General features: G+C 39.1%; 1 protein-coding gene across 1 annotated transcript in view; it reads left to right on the top strand.

Moving 5' to 3' along the window:
- Positions 1–18,330, top strand: part of MORC1 (MORC family CW-type zinc finger 1) — a 246,592-nt gene that overhangs the window by 101,011 nt on the left and 127,251 nt on the right. Inside the window, exons 14-16 of the mRNA XM_004378174.1 lie at positions 544–672; positions 3,446–3,551; positions 10,376–10,514. Of these exons, the coding sequence (XP_004378231.1) occupies positions 544–672; positions 3,446–3,551; positions 10,376–10,514 (374 nt within the window). The remainder of the gene's footprint in view (positions 1–543; positions 673–3,445; positions 3,552–10,375; positions 10,515–18,330) is intronic.

The following is an 18,330-nucleotide window of genomic DNA, read 5'->3' as shown; positions in this document are numbered from 1 at the left end:
AGGGTTGACATGTCATGGAGTTGTTAACCAATGTCATTAAACAATATGTGTACTGACTGTTTAATGAGAAACTATTTGTTCTGTAAACCTTCCCGTAAAGTACAATAAAAAAAAATTATTTGTATCAATAGTTTTAAGGGTGACCTTCAAGTATAATCAGTACAGTCCCCCTTAGGAATGTTTAGGAACAGTGTTTTTAAATGTCAACATGTTTTATTGCAACAATACAAAGCATATTTTTTTTTAATTAACTGATATCATGTTTAATTTTATTAGAAAGATTTTGAATACTTATTGTATTTAATTTGGAAAATACAAAAATGTATAAAGCAGAAAATAAACTTCATAATCTCACTACTCCGTGATAATCAAGACTTTATTTGAATTTCTTATTTCTGTATATGTATTGATTTTTACATAGTCAAGATCATGTTTTTTATACGTGTATTTATGTTCAAACTTTCTTTAGCTAATCATTTTGATTTTGTTGATCTTATTTTCTTTCATTATTCCTTATCTGCTTCCTTTTTTTTTTTTTTTTAGGTAATAGAAATTTATCATTGTTTTGGAGTGAATTTGGATACCAAAATAGCAAGGATGTGGAGAAGTCTTTAGATTCTGGTTGGTATCAAAGAAGACAAGTCATGGCTATCCCGTTCATCATCCAGTGTGGTTAGTGATGAATTCCATACTAATTAGCAAACATTTAGTGAGTTCCTAAATAGTAACTTAACACATGTCATTGTATTAAAATCAGCTAGGAGGTAGGGCTGCAAAGATGAGTAAGACATAGTTCTTGCTTTCAACGTGGTTACAGTCTACGGGAGAGGTTAAGATAAGCACAAAAATAATTGAAAGAGAAGGAAAAACAGGGTAAATGATATAAAAGGCATTAAGTTCTTTGAGGGTTCAAAGAAAGGGGGATGTTGAGGCAAGGCTTCAAGGCAGAGTTAGCCTTTGTAATGGTCTTTAAAATAGAATTTCAATAGGTGGAGACGTAGCATAGAGAATATTCTGGATGGAAAGCTGAGGCATCAAAGTGGAAATGTGGGTTACTGTAGCTAAATCTTTTGTAGTGAGGTAATAGAAACTGTTATCTTTCTATTTTTAATACCTGCTACTGTGTTTAGGAAACCTTGGTGGTGCAGTGATTAAGGTCTATGGCTGCTAACCAAAAGGCAGGCAGTTCAAATCCACCAGGCACTGCTTGGAAACTCTATGGAGCAGTTCTGCTCTGTCCTATAGGGTGGCTATGAGTCGGAATCGACCTGACGGCACTGGGTTTGTTTTTTTGGTTTACTATATTTAATACATAGTAGGAAGTTAGTAACTGACTCCTGAATGAATTGATAATAAATAAATAATAAAGACAAAAATGTTAGGTTGGGTAAATATGTTAGAGTGCCTTGAATGCCAGAGTAAGGAGTTTTTACTTTCACAAGCAGTGGGGAGGCATTGGAAGTTTTTGTTGAATCATTGACCACTGATACATCTTCTAGCAGCTATGCCAAGGGTTAAAGAATTAAAATGCAATTCCTACTATCCTCAAGGAATCTGCAATCCAGAGGAGAAGACAACTAAGCAAATAAACAAAAAAAAGTGCACTGTAGTGTATAAATGCTAGAGAACTATTTACACAGTGCTAGGGCAGTCCTTCCCCAACCCTGGGCCTAGGGTGGTTCAAGGAAGGCCTGACGTGGTCACATGTAACTTGTACTAAGTGTGCTCTAGATCAGTGAAGAAGGATTTGGAAGAGGGCTTGAGCAAAGGGAGGGATCAGACCTCCCAGGAGACTACCACTGTAATCCAGGATCCAGGTGAGGAATTGTGAATTAGGGCATGGGGACTACCACTGTAATCCAGGACCAGGTGAGGAATTGTGAATTAGGACATGGGGACTACCACTGTAATCCAGGACCCAGGTGAAGAACTGTGAATGTCTGAATTAGGGCATGGCAGTAAGAGTTTAGAGGAACATTCCTGACATATTTAGAAGGGATAATGGAAGGAATTGATGACAGTATGTGACAACATTTGGGATGATGATAATAGCTAACAACTACTCTGTGTTTTTGATATTAGAATCCAACCTCCAGTACCTGAGACCTTTATGAAGTGGGCAAATTACTTAACTCTCTAAGCCTCAGTGTCCTCATTTCTAAAATGAGGTTATCACTTGTAGCTACATTATATAGTTTTGTGAGAATAAAATTAATGAATAAGTGTAAAATTTACAAAGTGCTTAGGATACTGCCTAGCGATGTTGGTTTTTGTCATCATCATCATTAGTGTTAATTTTATGTCATTTAATCCTCATAGTAACGTTTTGACGTTAAGTACATTAACCAGTTGCCATCGACACGATCCCAACTCATGGTGACCCCACATATGTCAGAGTAGAACTATGCTCCATAGGGTTTTTAATGGATGATTTTTTGGAAATAGATAAGTAGGCCTGTCTTCTGAGGCACCTCCAGGTGGACTCAAACCTCCAACCTTTCTGTTAGCAGCCGAGTGTGTTAACCATTTCTACCACTCAGGGATTCCTAAGCTCTATTATTCATCTCTTTTTACAGATGATGATATTGAAATGGAAACCCTAGTGGTGTAGTGGTTAAGAGCTTTGGCTGCTAACCAAAACATCAGCAGTTTGAATCCACCAGGCGCTCCTTGGAAATCCTATGGGCAGTTCTACTCTGTCCTATAGGGTTGCTGTGAGTTAGAATCGACTCGATGGCAGTGGGTTTGGTTTTGGTTTTGATATTGAAACAGAGAAGTAATTTGTCCAAGATGATAGTTGTTTTAAGTGGTAGAGCTGAGATTCAAAGTCAAAATTGATGGAATCCCAAGTTCAGGTTCTTAACCACTGTGGTAAATTGCCTCCGTCTTGAATGGGGGAGTGTCTGGAGGAAACCCAGGATTAAAGTTAAGAAGTATAGCCTGGAGAGAGTAGCATGTTTTGCTCCTAAAGGAAAGGGCAGGTTCAAAGGAGGAAATGGACCAAGAATTCAGAAACTGTAGGCTGAAGAGTGGAATAAGAGCAGAAAACAGTACAGCACAAGGAAGAGTCTAAATGGTTCAGAGACCTTGATTTTCCTTTTTATGATAGTTATGTGGTTGGAGACAAAAAGTGGTGTCAGCAGATGGATAATAGATTTAGAGAAAATGGGAGATTCAAGTCACTGGAGGTCTTAATGTGGCTGAGGAGGTAGAGTGGGATCTGGTAGTTAAGGTTCTTTTGCCTGAAAGTAACAGAAACCAACTGAAGGGAACTTCACCTCTAATAGTTGTATCATCAGGCATGTAATAGTATGTAATCAAGGCCTCACGTGTCTGGACCCAGAGATACCCTTATACTCTTGGTATACACAAACTGATGCCTTAATGTGATGGATTCATCCCTAATTGTGGCCTCTTTTGTGTGTAATTTTGTTTTGATTACCAGATCTTTGCCTCAAGTGGAGAGTCTTGCCTTCCTCTACTGATTATGAGGGAAAAGAATTTCTTGGCATTTGGATTTGTGCTGATAATCCTAACCCCCTGGAAAACAGGTAGATTTGATACTTTTCTGAAATCCTTTATCCACTAGAAAATATCAACTATAAAAAGATTTTAGCTTAGGAGCTGCCATCTCTTCAAATATGTGCTAGCCCTTTGCCACTTGTGGAAAGATATTTCATTAGTGTGTTTTTCCAACAAGATGAAAGAGACCTAGATGTCATTGTCTGTGGACACTGGGTTATGAAAGCTATGCCCATGAAAGCTATGCACTTTGCTGGTGGAAGATCACGACCTGGTGTTCAGGAGTCACCCCTTCCAGTTCATGTTCACACAGCATGTGACCCTACTGTACAGGAGTGTTACACCAAGGCTGTCTCCAGGGACATTAAGCTGTTCGACCATGTGCTTTTTCCATTTAAGTCATATATTGATTTCACTGCTTTGTGTTCTTGGAGGAAGAAGTTCAGTCTAAAACAGGAAAAAGACCAATTAAATATTGATGGATCTCAACATTATTACTAGCTCTTTGAACTAACGTTTTTTCCCTAGGGGAAAATGATTTAATACTCCCCTTTAACAAAGGCAGCCCTAAGTCAAGCAGAGCTTTTCCATGGAGATCATGCTAAGTCTTTCTGCCTGGATAAGAGGATCAATATAGCTAACACAGACATTAGGGCAGTAATTCCTGTTTTGTTATTTTTATCCAGCCCTGAGAAAAAGCAGAAAAAAATGTAAGAATATATTAAGAAATTGCTGCTGAAACCCCTTCCATTTGTAGTTCCAGGTTAATTATCTTTAGAGACTGAAGAAAAAATGTCAGAGGTTGAAGGGTGCTAAGATTTCACATGGCCCAGGGTTTTTTTTAACTCTTCCCCCCTTTGCTTTGTTTTCAGCAGAACCCATTTTTTTGTTTTCAAATAAAATTTGTCTCAGAATCCAGGTAAATAAAATAGGTAAGTGCAGAACTGTCCTGGTTGAATTGGACTCTGGAAACCTGGGGACCAAAGGTACTCACTTCCTGTTTCTGTTCCCTACTCTGCAAAAAGCCTCGCCCTCCATGGAGCACGATAAAAAAATACTCATTTAGTCTGACATCTTCATTTTAAAGAAGAGAGAATTAAAGCCCAAACAGGGGTTAAGAAACTTGTTTAGGAAGCCATGAGCTGAGGTCTTCTGACTACTAAACTGATTCTGGCCTAACTTGAAACTGTTGTTAATAATACTTATCATGCGCTATGAGCTAAGAACTTTTCACACAGTGTGTAGGATATAGTGTTCAGAGTTCAGACTGGGGCCAGATGTCTGGGTTTGACTCCTGACTCCACCAGCTGTGAAACCTCGAACAAATGATAAGACCTTTCTTTAATTCAACTCTTTGTCTGTAGATGGGGTATAATAATAACTTCGATGCATCTTTTCTGGGTCCAGCTGATCCTCTTGTAAAGACAATCTGCTGAAATTCCATGGTCACTGGGGCCCCTCAGTAACAAGCAACCAGACTTTTAGGGCACTCTCCACAGATTTAACTATATACCTATGATTTCGTAGACTAGTCTTGGGCATTGTCAGACCCACAGAACTGGGAAGCAGTCCATGACAGCTTCCCTTATCTTCAACTCACTACTGTCCCTTTCTTATCCTTGTCTCTTTGAAAGGTGGTGATGCCATCACAGAGCATCGCCCAAATAGCTTCAGAGCTGCCTTACTCTGTCTCCTTTACACATCAGAATGGGGCCACTTGTGATGAGAGACAAGATAATTTTAGCCTTGTTGACAGGAAACTGATAGACTTTAAAAGCCTACAATGCAAAGTCTTCTTATAATTTGCTTAAATCTTTGGTTCTTTAAATACACTACCATACTACTGGCCATCTGTATTTCATTTCCGCTGAAAAGATTATAAGGAGAAATAAGCTTAAAATGGTAGCAAGAGATTTGGGTGAGATATAAAGAAACACTTCTGATTACAAGAGCAGTTAATCAAGCATTGGCACTTCCTTTACCGGAAATTATCGACAGTGACGTAGATAACTCCCAGCAGAAGAGAAATGGATCTGGTGACCTTGATCTGTCCTCTGATTCAGCATGGTGGGATGGGCAGTGCATACGTTGAAAATATGCCTTGAAATAGGTTATTGTTAGGCAGAACTGATACACACATGTGCTATTGGGTTTGAATAGAATCACATGAAATGAGTGGGTTAAAGTGATCAGAAGGGAAGTATAGTTCTTTATTAAGCAACATTCCATAAGCAGAGGGACAAAAATGGGTAAAAAGTACCACTGCTATATTTCAGTAAAATATGGTTTACTATTAGCAGGGTTAATGGCAATAAACAGCATTTGAATGAACCATGTCTATGTAAGTGGACCTTGGGCAGGAAACATAGTAGCTTTCTCATATGTAGCAATTACACCATAGTCCTAAGAACTTTCTCAAAGGAGAAAACAGAGTCTAAGACAGGTTCAGTGACTTGTCCAAGCTTCCTTGTTAGAGTTGAAACTTAAAGCTAAGTGTTTTGTTACAATACCTATACTCCTTTTGCTTTACCAATTCACTTCTTTGAAGGCATCCTTTTATATTTCAGGAGAGTCTAATTCTATCCAAATACCTTTTTTGTGACAAAAATACATCTTTTTATGAAACTTCTCTTCTCCTTTAAAGAGATGGTGGTAGTATTCAGGGTCAGTGACCTAGAGGAAAATGGAAGCCATTCTTTTTAAATCACTAAAGCTTCTTTTTGTTTTCTACTTCAAACACAGGGAAACTATACATTTTTTTTGTCACAGTACCTAAGAAATTGGCACAAATCTGGATCTCTTCCAGTTGGTTGGTCAGGTAGCTGTCTTCCAAATTTCTTGGCATAGACGAGTGAGCACTTCCAGCACTGCATCTGTTTGTTGAAACATCTCAATTGGTATTTCATCAATTCCTGGAGCCTTGTTTTTTGCCAACGCCTTCAGTGCAGCTTGGACTTCTTCCTTCAGTACCATCAGTTCTTGATCATATGCTACCTCCTGAAATGGTTAAACATCAACCAATTTTTTTTGGTATAGTGACTCTGTGTATTCCTTCCATCTTCTTTTGATGCTTCCTGCATCATTTGGTATCTTGCCCATAGAATCCTTAAATATTGCAACTCAAGGCTTGAATTTTTTCTTCAGTTCTTTCAGCCTGAGAAATGCTGAACAACCTCTTCCCCTTTGGTTTGCTAACTCCAGGTCTTTGCACGTTTCATTATAACACTAGTTTGTCTTCTGGAGCCACCCTTTGAAATCTTCTGTTCAGCTCTTTTACTTCATCATTTCTTCTATTTGTTTAGCTGCTCTGCATTCAAGAGCAAGTTTCAGTCTTTTCTGACATCCATTGTGTTATTTTCTTTCTTTCCTGTCTTTTTAATAACCTTTTGCTTTCTTCATGTGGAATGTCCATGATGTCATCCCACACATCTGGTCCTGGTAATTAACGTTCATTGCCTCAAATTTATTCTTGAGATGGTCTCTAAATTCAGGTGGAATATACTCAAGGTTGTGTTTTGGCTCTTGTGGACTTGTTTCAGTTTTCTACGGCTTCAACTTGAACTTTCGTATGAGCAATTGATAGTCTGTTCCACAGTTGACCCCTGGCCTTGTTCTAACTGATGATATTGAGCTTCTCCATCATCTCTTTCCACAGATTAGTTGATTTGATTCCTGTGTATCTAACAACATCATTAATATCACATGCAAGTAAAATTTTGCTGAAGATAATTCAAAAGTGGTTGCAGCAGTACATTGACAGGGAACTGCCAGAAATTCAGGCCAGATTCAGAATAGGATGTGGAACAGGAGATAGCATTGCTGATGTCAGATGGATCTTGGCTGAAAGCAGAGAATACCAGAAAGATGTTTACCTGTGTTTTATTGACTATGCAAAAGCATTCGACTGTGTAGATCACAACAAATTATGGATAACATTGTGAGGAATGGTAATTCCTGAACACTTAATTGTGCTCATGAGGAACTTGTACGTAGACCAAGAGGCAGTCCTTCAAACAGAGCAAGGGGATACTATGTATTTAAAATCAGGAAAGGTGTACATCAGGGTTGTACCCTTTCACCGTTTTTATTCAGTCTCTGTGCTGAGCAGATACTCTGAGAAGCTGGACTATATGAAGAGGAACACAGCATCAAGGATTGGAGGAAGACTCATTAACAACTTGTGTTATGTAGATGACACAGCCTTGCTTGCTGAAGGTGAAGAGGACTTGAAGCACTTACTGATGAAGATCAAAGACTACAGCCTTTCAGTATGATTACACCTCAACATAAAGAAAAGAAAAATCTTCACAACTGGACCAATAAGCAACATCACGACAAACAGAGAAAATATTGAAGTTGTCAAGGATTTCATTTTACTTGGATCCACAGTCAATGCCCATGGAAGCAGCAGTCAAGAAATCAAATGACATATTGCAATGGGCAAATCTGCAAATTACTTCTTTACTGTGTTCAAATCAAAGATATCACTTTGAAGACTAAGGTGTGCCTGATCGAAACCATGGTATTTTTGATTGTCTGATATGCATGTGAAAGCTGGACAATGAATAAGAAAGATGGAAAAGAACTTATTCCTTTGAATTATGGGGTTGACAGAGTTTGAATATACCATGGACTTGTAGAAGAATGAACAAATCTGTCTTAGAAGAAGTACAGCCAGAATGCTCCTTAGACACGAGGATGGCCAGACTTCATCTCACTTACTTTGGACATGTTATCAGGAGGGACCAGTCCCTGGAGAAGGACAACATGCTTGGTGCATTTAAAATAGGGTAAAAATGACACTTTATCACTTGACTGAACCAAAAACTGAATTTTGAAAAAGGTGTTAAAAAATGGCTACAGTTTGCCATGATATTAAAATTTAATACATTTTCAAGTCTTAAACGAAGACAATTGAATGGATTGAGTTTTAATAAAATGCTTCAGGTTTCTCTTTTCTGAATAAAGTGTTAATGTTACCTCACGATTCTTTTCTGAAATGAAACAGAAGCCTCTCTAGGTGCCACCCAACGGATGTCTTCAAATCAGCCCTGTCGATGGCTGTATATATGTAGTAGTTTTTCCCTGGGTTTGTTTATTTAGAATCTTTCTATGAAAACAACAGTATAACAAACACTGTATGTGGGTGGAATTAAGTGTTTTTTCACAGTAGCTCCTGAATTTGATTGTAGGTATTCACTCTTTTCTATTGGTTAGAAGCAAGAAAATATATTCTGCAGCCCTGAAAAACAGAAAAATAGTGGGTTTGATCTGCTTCAATTTTCCCTCTCTGTTTCAGATGAGAGAAGGCCCTTTCTATTCTTAACTTCCTCCTCCCCGTCTTAGCCTAACACACATTTATTTTCTGTAAACTTTGTCCCTTCTTGTTCTTTCTAGTAGCTGAGTAGAACCTCCCCTTGCCTATCAATAATACCAAACCTTTCATGCTAGAGCAGAGTCCCCGGATGGTGTAAATTGTTATCGTGTTCAGCTGATATCCAAAAGGTTGAAGGTTTGAGCCCACCCAGAGGCACTTCAGAAAAAAGGCCTGGTGAACTACTTCCAAAAAAATCATCCATTGAAAACCCTGTGGAGCACAGTCTCTGACAAACACGGGGTTGCCATGAGTCAGGGTCAGGTTGATGGCAAATGGTGGTGGTAGTGGCATTCTAGAGCAGCCTCTGAAAATGGACCTCAGCAATTTCGCCTCACTGCCTTGCGTTGCCAACCGTGCCCTGAACCAAAGCTGTGTCCACTTCTTCTCCATGTAAAGCTTCCAGACCAAGGTGAACAATTCATTATTTCACTTTTTCAACAGTTTGGCTAACTCTGCTCCCCAGAATGTAGCCATGAGACTGAAAGGAAAAAGGAAAAACAAAGAGGACTCAAACCATCTAGACTATGTCACAAAATTCATTACTGTTTTTTGTAACCAGGGATGCCTGTATGCATAGCCTGTTCAATGTTTGTTCATATACAATTCTACATGATTATTTAATACATTTATTAACCTGCTAGTGATTAGAAACAGCATATCACTGAGGCTGGAAGCTGAGTGACTGCTAAAAGCAGATGTGCTGAGAGCTTCCGGGAGCTTGGGAAGGATGTGGCAGTCCTGGTGTGTGAGGCTATTTAATGAAGATGCTCTGTGGCCACTGGGTGTTATTGCCCCAAATCATCATAGTTACCCATCTTCACAGTGATTCTGAGTCATCATACAAAGGATCCATGTTGTCAGCACGTTCTATTTTAGAGGCAGAATTATTTGATGTATTTTAGAGAGACATATAGATATCTTATGGCAACTCTGTGTGTACAGAGCAGAACTGCACTCTGTAGGGTTTCAAGGCTGTGGCCTTTTGGAAGCAAATCACCAGTCTTACTTCTGAGGCACTGCTGGGTGGGTTTGAACTGCCAGCCTTTCAGTTGGTAGTCCAGCGCTTAACCATTTGCAAGCTGGAATCAACTCAGCGTCAACTAACAACAACAATTTAGATTTCTACCCCAAATTTTTATGAAAAAATATTTGGCACTTAATGAAGTAAGGCCTTTTTGCAAAAGGCCGCATTTCATAATACAGTTTAAATGAAGCGTTAGCAAAATAACTTACACTCTTTCACCCTCATAAGTAAATGCTACCCTACACATTTTCCATTAGACTCTTCTCCATGCAAACTGGAGATTTAAGGCCAATGTATTACCTAAAGTCATCCATACAGTGCTCTTCCTTTGTGTTTCAATTTTGGTTATAAGACATAAAGAGTAACTCCTTGTACAAGTAAATCATCTTTTACAGACAGTAAAGTGTTATATTTCCTCCTGACATTCTATCTTGTACTTTCTGATTGTGAAGTTGTCATCAGATGGAACAGCTACCTTCCATCCCCCTGGGTACCATGAGCACAGCATTACCATCAAAGAATGAAAAAGAGAAGCAACTTAGAGAGCTGGTCCATAGGTATCAAAATAAGCTTACAGACCAGCAGTTGCAGGTGAGTTGTTATTAATTCTTTCCAAAATCTACCCTGACTCTTGAGCTGTTGGTTTCATGTATGCATACTGACTAATGTTGTTTACCCAAGTAAAATGTGTAACATCTTCTTTCCATCTTTTAAATTTTTGACATAAGGACTGTTCTAGAGGTAAGGACAAGTACTCCATGGATACAGAGACGGGAGAAGAATTCTTTAAAAAACACTGTACGTGTGTGTGGTGGTGAATCACCTTACCGAAAATAAGTTGGCCATTTTTCCTTTGTTCTTGAGAGACAACCCTTGGGAATTTCCTGAGTAATCAAGGTGCCTATGTTATCTAAAACTTCCAGATTACACTTGAGGATTTGTGCAAATGATAGGGGCTAGCCAGGCCAGAAAGACCACCTGGTTAGCTAACCTCAGGAAGAGAGAGGGTCATGATTTAATTAACCATGCATATTGACTGCAGTGAGGCCAAATAAAGGCTCTAGACATGGAAGTTCCATGGGCTTCCTGGTTGGTGAAAGACATCTGTGCACTGGAGAGAGCTGCACATTCCCTAGGAACATTGAAGTGTCGTGCTGGCAAACCTCCCAGACCTTGCCCTATGTGTCTCTTTGTTTGTATTCTTTCTGGTTATAATAAATAGTTACCAGTAAGTATGGAGTACTCTCTGAAGTCTGTGAGTAGTCCCAGTGAATTATTGAACCAAAAGGGGGCAGTAGGAGACAGCAGGTTGTATGGTGGGGTATTGTGGCTGGCACCCTGAAGAAGTAGTGGGAAATCAGCCCCAAATTTGTGGCCAACAGGCAGAGGTTGGGTGTCAGAAGGACTCCTCTAGTTTGCAGCTGGTGTATGCCTATTTGGCAGTCTGAAGGACTATGTCCTTTTAACTTTTGAGCTCTGTCCCAGCTCCAGGTGGCCAAAGTTAGATGCCCTGCATAGGTAGTGTATCTGAAGGATAATGTCATTTAACTTGTGCTCTCTAACCCAGCCCTGGGTGGCTAGGGTCAGAGAGAGAGTGCCACTTGGGCACCTGGAGATGAGGATGGAGAACTGTGAAGTGAGGACTGGATCCATTTCCAGGTTGGGGTTGAACTCATGTTGATCCTTGCTATACAGTTAGTAACGAAGGTGGGATTTACTTCCTCAGGCCCTTGCTTAACACAGTGTGATAGCTACACAACACTGAATGTGAGGAATAGAGAAATCTATCTCCACTCTACAGATGGACATGTAGTTTCCTAGATGTTAGCCAGTCCAAGGTCACTCAGCCAAGATGGGAATCAGGTCTATAGAACCCCAAATGTTAGGCTCTATTTATTTCATTAGGCTTCTTCTCTGAGGGTGGATTTTTTGGTTAATGAGTTGTTCTTTTAAAAAATATTAGCCTATTAATACATAAGCTCCACATCATATTTAATTGTAAGAAAATTGAATAAATAAAACATTACTGCCGTAAACATAGGTAACCATGACAATCTCAAGTGAAAGAAAAAGTGGCATGAAGAAATACTGTTTTAATTTCTTAACTAATAAAGCAGTTATATCTGTTTACTACATAGATTTAGCACCCAAATTCAGCATTTTTAATTGTGTAGGCTGTCAGCTTCCTCAAATAGCACTTTAGGAGGTCAGCAGCATATGTCTGAATGTGTTGATACCTCTCTTGATGTTAGAAAATTAAATGCTTATTCAAATTAGAAAATTATCTTATGCAGCAGAAGTTCAGACTCCTGGCTTTAACATCGTATTTATTACACATATTCTTGGGTTCTTAGCAGATAAAGTTCCTTCTCTACCCTGGTTTCACCTTTTTACCTCTGTCCACCTTGCTAGGGATCTGTACTCAGGTCTACCATCTCCTGCAACCACAATCAAAGAAACCTGCCCTTCCCTTTTAGCTTGGAGTTTCAGGGTCTCTCTGACAGGAACTTTGGAAACACCGTTGTCCTAAGGAGTCCCCATCCCCAAAAAGAAGCTTAGTTTTCTATAATTCTTAAAGTTTAATAACAGAGGTCAAAATTAAAGGTAATTTAAATCATAATAGTTAAGAGCTTGGCTGCTAACCAAAAGGTCGGCAGTTCAAATCCACCAGCTGCTCCTTAGAAACCCTATGGGGCAGTTCTGCTCTGTCCTATAGGGTTTCTATGAGTTGATACCGACTCGCCAGCACCTAACAACAACAAATCAAAATCAGAACCAGTGGTTATTTTAATAAATAAACGATTAGGTAAAGTCATATCTTTCTAATGGGGAATATTTTGTTTTCTGTCTTTTTTTTTTTTTTAAACCGCTTTTTGCTGCTTTGTGAAGGAATTCAGCACATCCTGAATTGATTTTATCTTTATTGCCTTCTCTGGATTTTTTTTCCTCTAGAGGTCAGATCTGAGCCCTGGTTATTAATGGTGCCAGTCATGAGTCTTTGTTAGCAGGTTGTATGTTGAGGATTGAATGCATTATTCATCATTGAGGTGGAGATTTTGATGCAGCTTATGGAGTAACAGATTTGAGCCAGTTCTAGTTATTGTTTCTTTCTTGGTAGTTGATTTTTCATAAAAATTTAAGCCAAGTTTATAGATTCATTTGGTTACAAATATAAACAATGTCATTTAACAGTACTTACATAGGAATCTACTTCCCTCAATTCAAATGACATAAGAATCCTCACCATCCTTCCCTGTCCCCTTTTGTGAAAATGATTCTAGCATCTTTAACATACTCTGCAGTACTCAGTGCTCTTAACTGACCCTGTTGGTTGAGTTTCAACCAACCATGGACAACCAGTTAATTTTGAGATGTTCATTGAGCATATACTTGCCCTTGTAGCTGTTATACTACGAAGAAGATACAGAGTAACTCTAATACCAGAATGTAAGCCCCATGAGGGACTGTTTACTATGAATCTGCATTAGATAAAACAGTGCCTGGCACATAGATAGGTACTTACAGGTAGTTGTAGGAGGGCAGTGGTGGTTTCAGTGGTAGAATTCTTGCCTTTTATTCAGAAGACCCGGGTTTGATTCCCAGCCACTATACCTCATGCGCAGCAACCACCCATCTGACAGTGGAGGCTTGTGTGTTGCTGTGATGCTGAAAAGATTTCAGTGACGCTTCCAGACTGAGATAGACTAGGAAGAAAGACCTGGTGATCTACTTATGAAAATCAGCCAATGAAAACCCTATGGATCACAGTGGTCTGATGCCATTGTACATGGGGTTGTCATGAGTTGAGGATGACTTGGCAGCTAACAACAGTAGCAACAACAATATAGATCACTGTTCAATCAATAAATAATACATGACCTCAGATAATATACAGTCTTGTGGAAAAAAAGTCTTAATAGCTATTTAAAATTGGCAACAACTATAAAACAGTATGGAGCCCTGGTGGTTAAGAGTTACAGCTGCTAACCAAAAGGTCAGCAGTTTGAATCCACCAGCCACCCCTTGGAAACCCTACAGTGCAGTTCTACTTTCTCCTGTAGGCTCGCTATGAGTCGGAATCAACTCGATGGCAATGAGTTTGGGTTTTTTGTTTTTTTTTAATGTGTAAGACAATATTAATTCATACTTAATTGATCGAACTGAAACTGCAATAGAAGTTCGTTGACAAGGAGAGAGTGAGGGTAACGCCAGTCAAAAAAAGATTCATAGAGGAAGTGGACTTAAGCTGGTCTTGATGTCCGTTTAAGGTAAACAGAGGGAAAGGGACAGGGCAGTGTGCGTGAGAACAGTATAAACGGAGACCATGAGACAAGCACTGACTTGTTCCTTCATGGAACTGACCTTTTAAATTCAATGCTAACCTTATGGATTTAAAAATATAAACTCAATATTTGTGTGGCCTAGTTGTCTTTTAAAAACTGTGCTACTCATTATAAAATATTATAATTGCTGAATACAAAAATTCTGAGATGTGTCATAAATTCCCCTTTTCAAAAATAACCCACGGAAGTGTTCAAAAACTGCGTTTTGGTGCTGTTTGCCTGGTGCTAGAAACAAGACTCAAAAGCACCCAGTGGTCAGTGTGAATTTACTGTCCTCCTGGCTGCCTTTTAGAAGAAGTGCTATTAGAATGTGACACAGGTATAGTATCTACACTGCTTCTGTATGGCGTCTACCCTACACTCACACACCCTGCTGCTGTGTAATGAAAGACAACCTAACTTCTAAAGGCACCACCCACCAAAAAAAAGAAAAAGCCAAACCCACTGCCATTGAGTCGATTCCAACTCATAGGACAGAGTAGGATTTCCATAGTGTTTCCCAGGAGCTCCTGGTGGATTCAAACTGCCAAACTTTTCGTTAGCAGCCAAACTCTTAACCAGTATGCCACCAGGGTTTCCACTATCCACAGGATGGCCTATTAAAGAAAACCCACAGTCGGGCAGAACAGAGTGCTGCTAGAGACAGAGCCAGACCATTAGATCTTGTCCTCTAGGATAGACAGAAGCAGTGATGTCCGGAGCGATCATCTCCAGAAGTAGCATGTTGTTTAATCCTCAGAGCATTCCAGCTGCATACATCCATTTAAACAAAAGAGGGAAATGATTTTCAGAGAAGTTAAATAACTTGGTTCAAGTCACATCACGCAACTTTAAATTGTGAAGTTGGAATTTGTTGCCTTTTTGCCTAATGCCAGCATCATCATGCTCACAGTCCGAAAGGACTAATCAGACAAAAAGGACATAAAACTATTTACAAAGGCCGCAAACTGATAAATTGCAAACTGTGTGTGTTAAGGGAAATACCTAACAAGAAAGCTCTAATTCAAGATTTGTTACCCCCAGTGCGTTTTATAGAGTAAAACATTTGTCCTCTGTCCCCCCTCCCCTGTGCCAAAAAGCCGAGTCCCTCTGTATAAAGTGTGCTTCACTAAGGGCCCATTCTACTCTTTCTCTTTTCTAAAGAGCTGAATGAATAATCTGTTGCTAACTCCATGTTTCTGCCTCACTCGTGACCTGCTATTTTCTATACCTTGTGACAAGTGCCACCTGCTGGCCAAACTGGGAAGCATTCCATTTTCATTGTGTCAGTCTTGATTGCTCAGCTCTTCACTGATGTATTATCTCAATAATTTTTTTCAGTAAATGACAGACAATAATGTTAAATCTTCAAGGAGATTTACAAAATCAATTCCCCTGCATGTGAGAACTTTGCATTTGAGACTCCGTCCCTTCTCAGTTTCAGCTTACAATTAGATTTCTCTTCTGAAAGGCGGACTTGGCCATGATCATGCACTCAGAAGGTAGTTTTGTTGTGTTGTTAGGTGCTGTTGAGACTCATACTGACTTCATGTACAAAGGAACGAAACACTGCCTCGTCCTGTGCCATCCTCACAATTCTTATGCTTGAGCCCATCGCTGCAGCCAAGGTGTCAGTCCATCTCATTGAGAGTCTTCCTCTGTTTTGCTGACCCTCTACTTTACCAAGCGTGGTGTCCTTCTCCAGGGACTATCCAAAGTATGTGAGACAGTCTCAGCATCCTTGCTTCTAAGGAGCATTCTGGCTGTACTTCTTCCAAGGCAGATTTCTTTGTTCTTTTGGCAGTACATGGTATATTCAATATTCTTCACCAACGCCATAATTCAAAGGCATCAATTCTCCCTCGGTCTTCCTTATTCATTGTCCAGCTTTTGCATGCATATGAGGTGATTAAAAATACCATTGGTTTGGGTCAGGGGCACCTTCGTCCTCAAAGTGACATCTTAGCTTTTTAAAACTTTAAAGAGATCTTTTGCAGAGGGTCTGCCCAATGCAAAACATTGTTTGATTTCTTGACTGCTGCTTCTGTGGGCACTGATTGTGGACCGAACTAAAATGAAATCCTTGACAACTTCAGTCTTCATTTATCATGATATTTCTTGTTGGTCCAGTTGTGAAGATTTTTGTTTCCTTTATATCAGTATATATCCATACTGAAGGCTATCGTCTTTCATCTTCATCAGTAAGTGCTTCAAGTCCTCTTCACTTTCAGAAAGCAAAGTTGTGTCGTACACATATCATATTGTTAATGAGTCTTCCTCCAGTCCTGATGCCGAATTTTCTTCATATAATCCAGCTTCTCAGATCATTTGCTCAGCATACAGATTGAATAAGTGTGGTGAAAGGATACAACCCTGACGCACACCTTTCCTGACTTTAAACCATAAAGTGTCCCCTTGTTTTATTTTTAAAAAGGACTGCTTCTTGGTCCATTAACAGGTTCTGCATGAGCACAATTAAGTGTTCTGGAATTCCCATTCTTTGTGATGTTATCCATAATTTGTTATGATCCACATAGTTGAATGCTTTTGCATAGTCAATAAAATCCAGGTAAATATCTTTCTGGTATTCTCTGCTTTCAGCCAAGATCCATCTGACATCTGCAGTGATATCCTTCACTCTACATCCTCTTCTGAAGTTGGCTTGCGTTTCTGGCAGCTCCCTGTCGGTATACTGTTCCAAGTGTTTTTAAATTATCTTCAGCAAAATTTTACATGCATGTGATATTAATGATGATATTCAATAATTTCTGCATGCTATTGGATCACCTTTCTTTGGAATGGGCACAAATATAGATCTCTTCCAGTCAATTGGCCAGGTAGCTGTATTCCAAGTTTATTGGCATAGACAAGTAGCATGAATGCCTCCAGTGCTGCATTCCTTTGTTGAAACATCTCAATTCCTGGAGCCTTGTTTTTTGCCAATGCCTTCAGTATATCTTGGACTTCTTCCTTTAATACCATTGTTTGTTGATCATATGCTACCTACTGAAATGGTTGAATGTTGCCAGTTGTTATTGCTAATGTGACTGTGTATTCCTTCCATCATCTTCGGATGCTTCCTGCGTCATTCGATATTTTGCCCATAGAATCCTTCAGTATTGCAACTCGAGGCTTGAATTTTTTCTTCAGTTCTTTCAGCTTGAGAAATGCCAAGCATGTTCTTCCCTTTTGGTTTCTAACTGCAGGTCTTTACACATTTCATTTTAATACTTTGTTTCTCAAGCCACCCTTTGAAATCTTCTGTTCAGCTTTTACTTCGTCATTTCTTCCTTTTGCTTTAGCTACTCTACATTCAAGAACAAGTTTCAGAGTCTCTTCTGTCATCCATTTTGATATTTTTTTTCTCTTTTATGCCTTTTTAGTGACCTTTTTGCTTTCTTCATGTATGATGTCCTTGATGCCATCTCACAACTCATCTGGTCTCCAGTCATTAGTGTTCAGTGTGTCAAATCTATTCTTGAGATCTCTAAATTCAGATGGGATATATTAGGATTGTACTTTGTCTCTTGTGGACTTGTTTTAATTTTCTTCAGCTTCAACTGCAACTTGCATATGAGCAATTGATAGTCTGTTCTACAGTCAGCCCCTGGCCTTGAGTTTCTCCATACTGTTTCCACAGATGTAGTCAATTTGATTCCCGTGTTTTCCATCTGGCGAGGTCCATGTGTACAGACACCATTTATATTGTTGAAAAAAGGTATTTGCAATGAATAACTCATTGGTGTTGCAAAATTCTGTCATTTTACCTCCTGCGTTGTTTCTATCACCAAGACCACATTTTCCAATTACTGATCCTTCTTCGTTTCCAACTTTTGCATTCCAATCACCAGACATTATCAATGCATCTTGGTTGCATGTTTGATAGATTTCAGACTACAGACATTGGTAAAAATCTTCAATTTCTTCAGCTTTGGCTTTAGTGGGTGGTGTGTAAATTTGAATAATATTCATTTTATCTGGTCTTCCTTGTAGAATATGTATATTATCCTATCACTGACAACATTTTACTTCAGGATAGCTCTTCAAATGTTTTTTTTTTTTTTTGACTATGCATGTGATGTTAT

Source organism: Trichechus manatus, unplaced genomic scaffold (genome assembly GCF_000243295.1).
Source record: "Trichechus manatus latirostris isolate Lorelei unplaced genomic scaffold, TriManLat1.0 scaffold00055, whole genome shotgun sequence".
NCBI lineage: Eukaryota > Metazoa > Chordata > Mammalia > Sirenia > Trichechidae > Trichechus > Trichechus manatus.
This window is presented reverse-complemented; position numbering and strand designations above follow the sequence as displayed.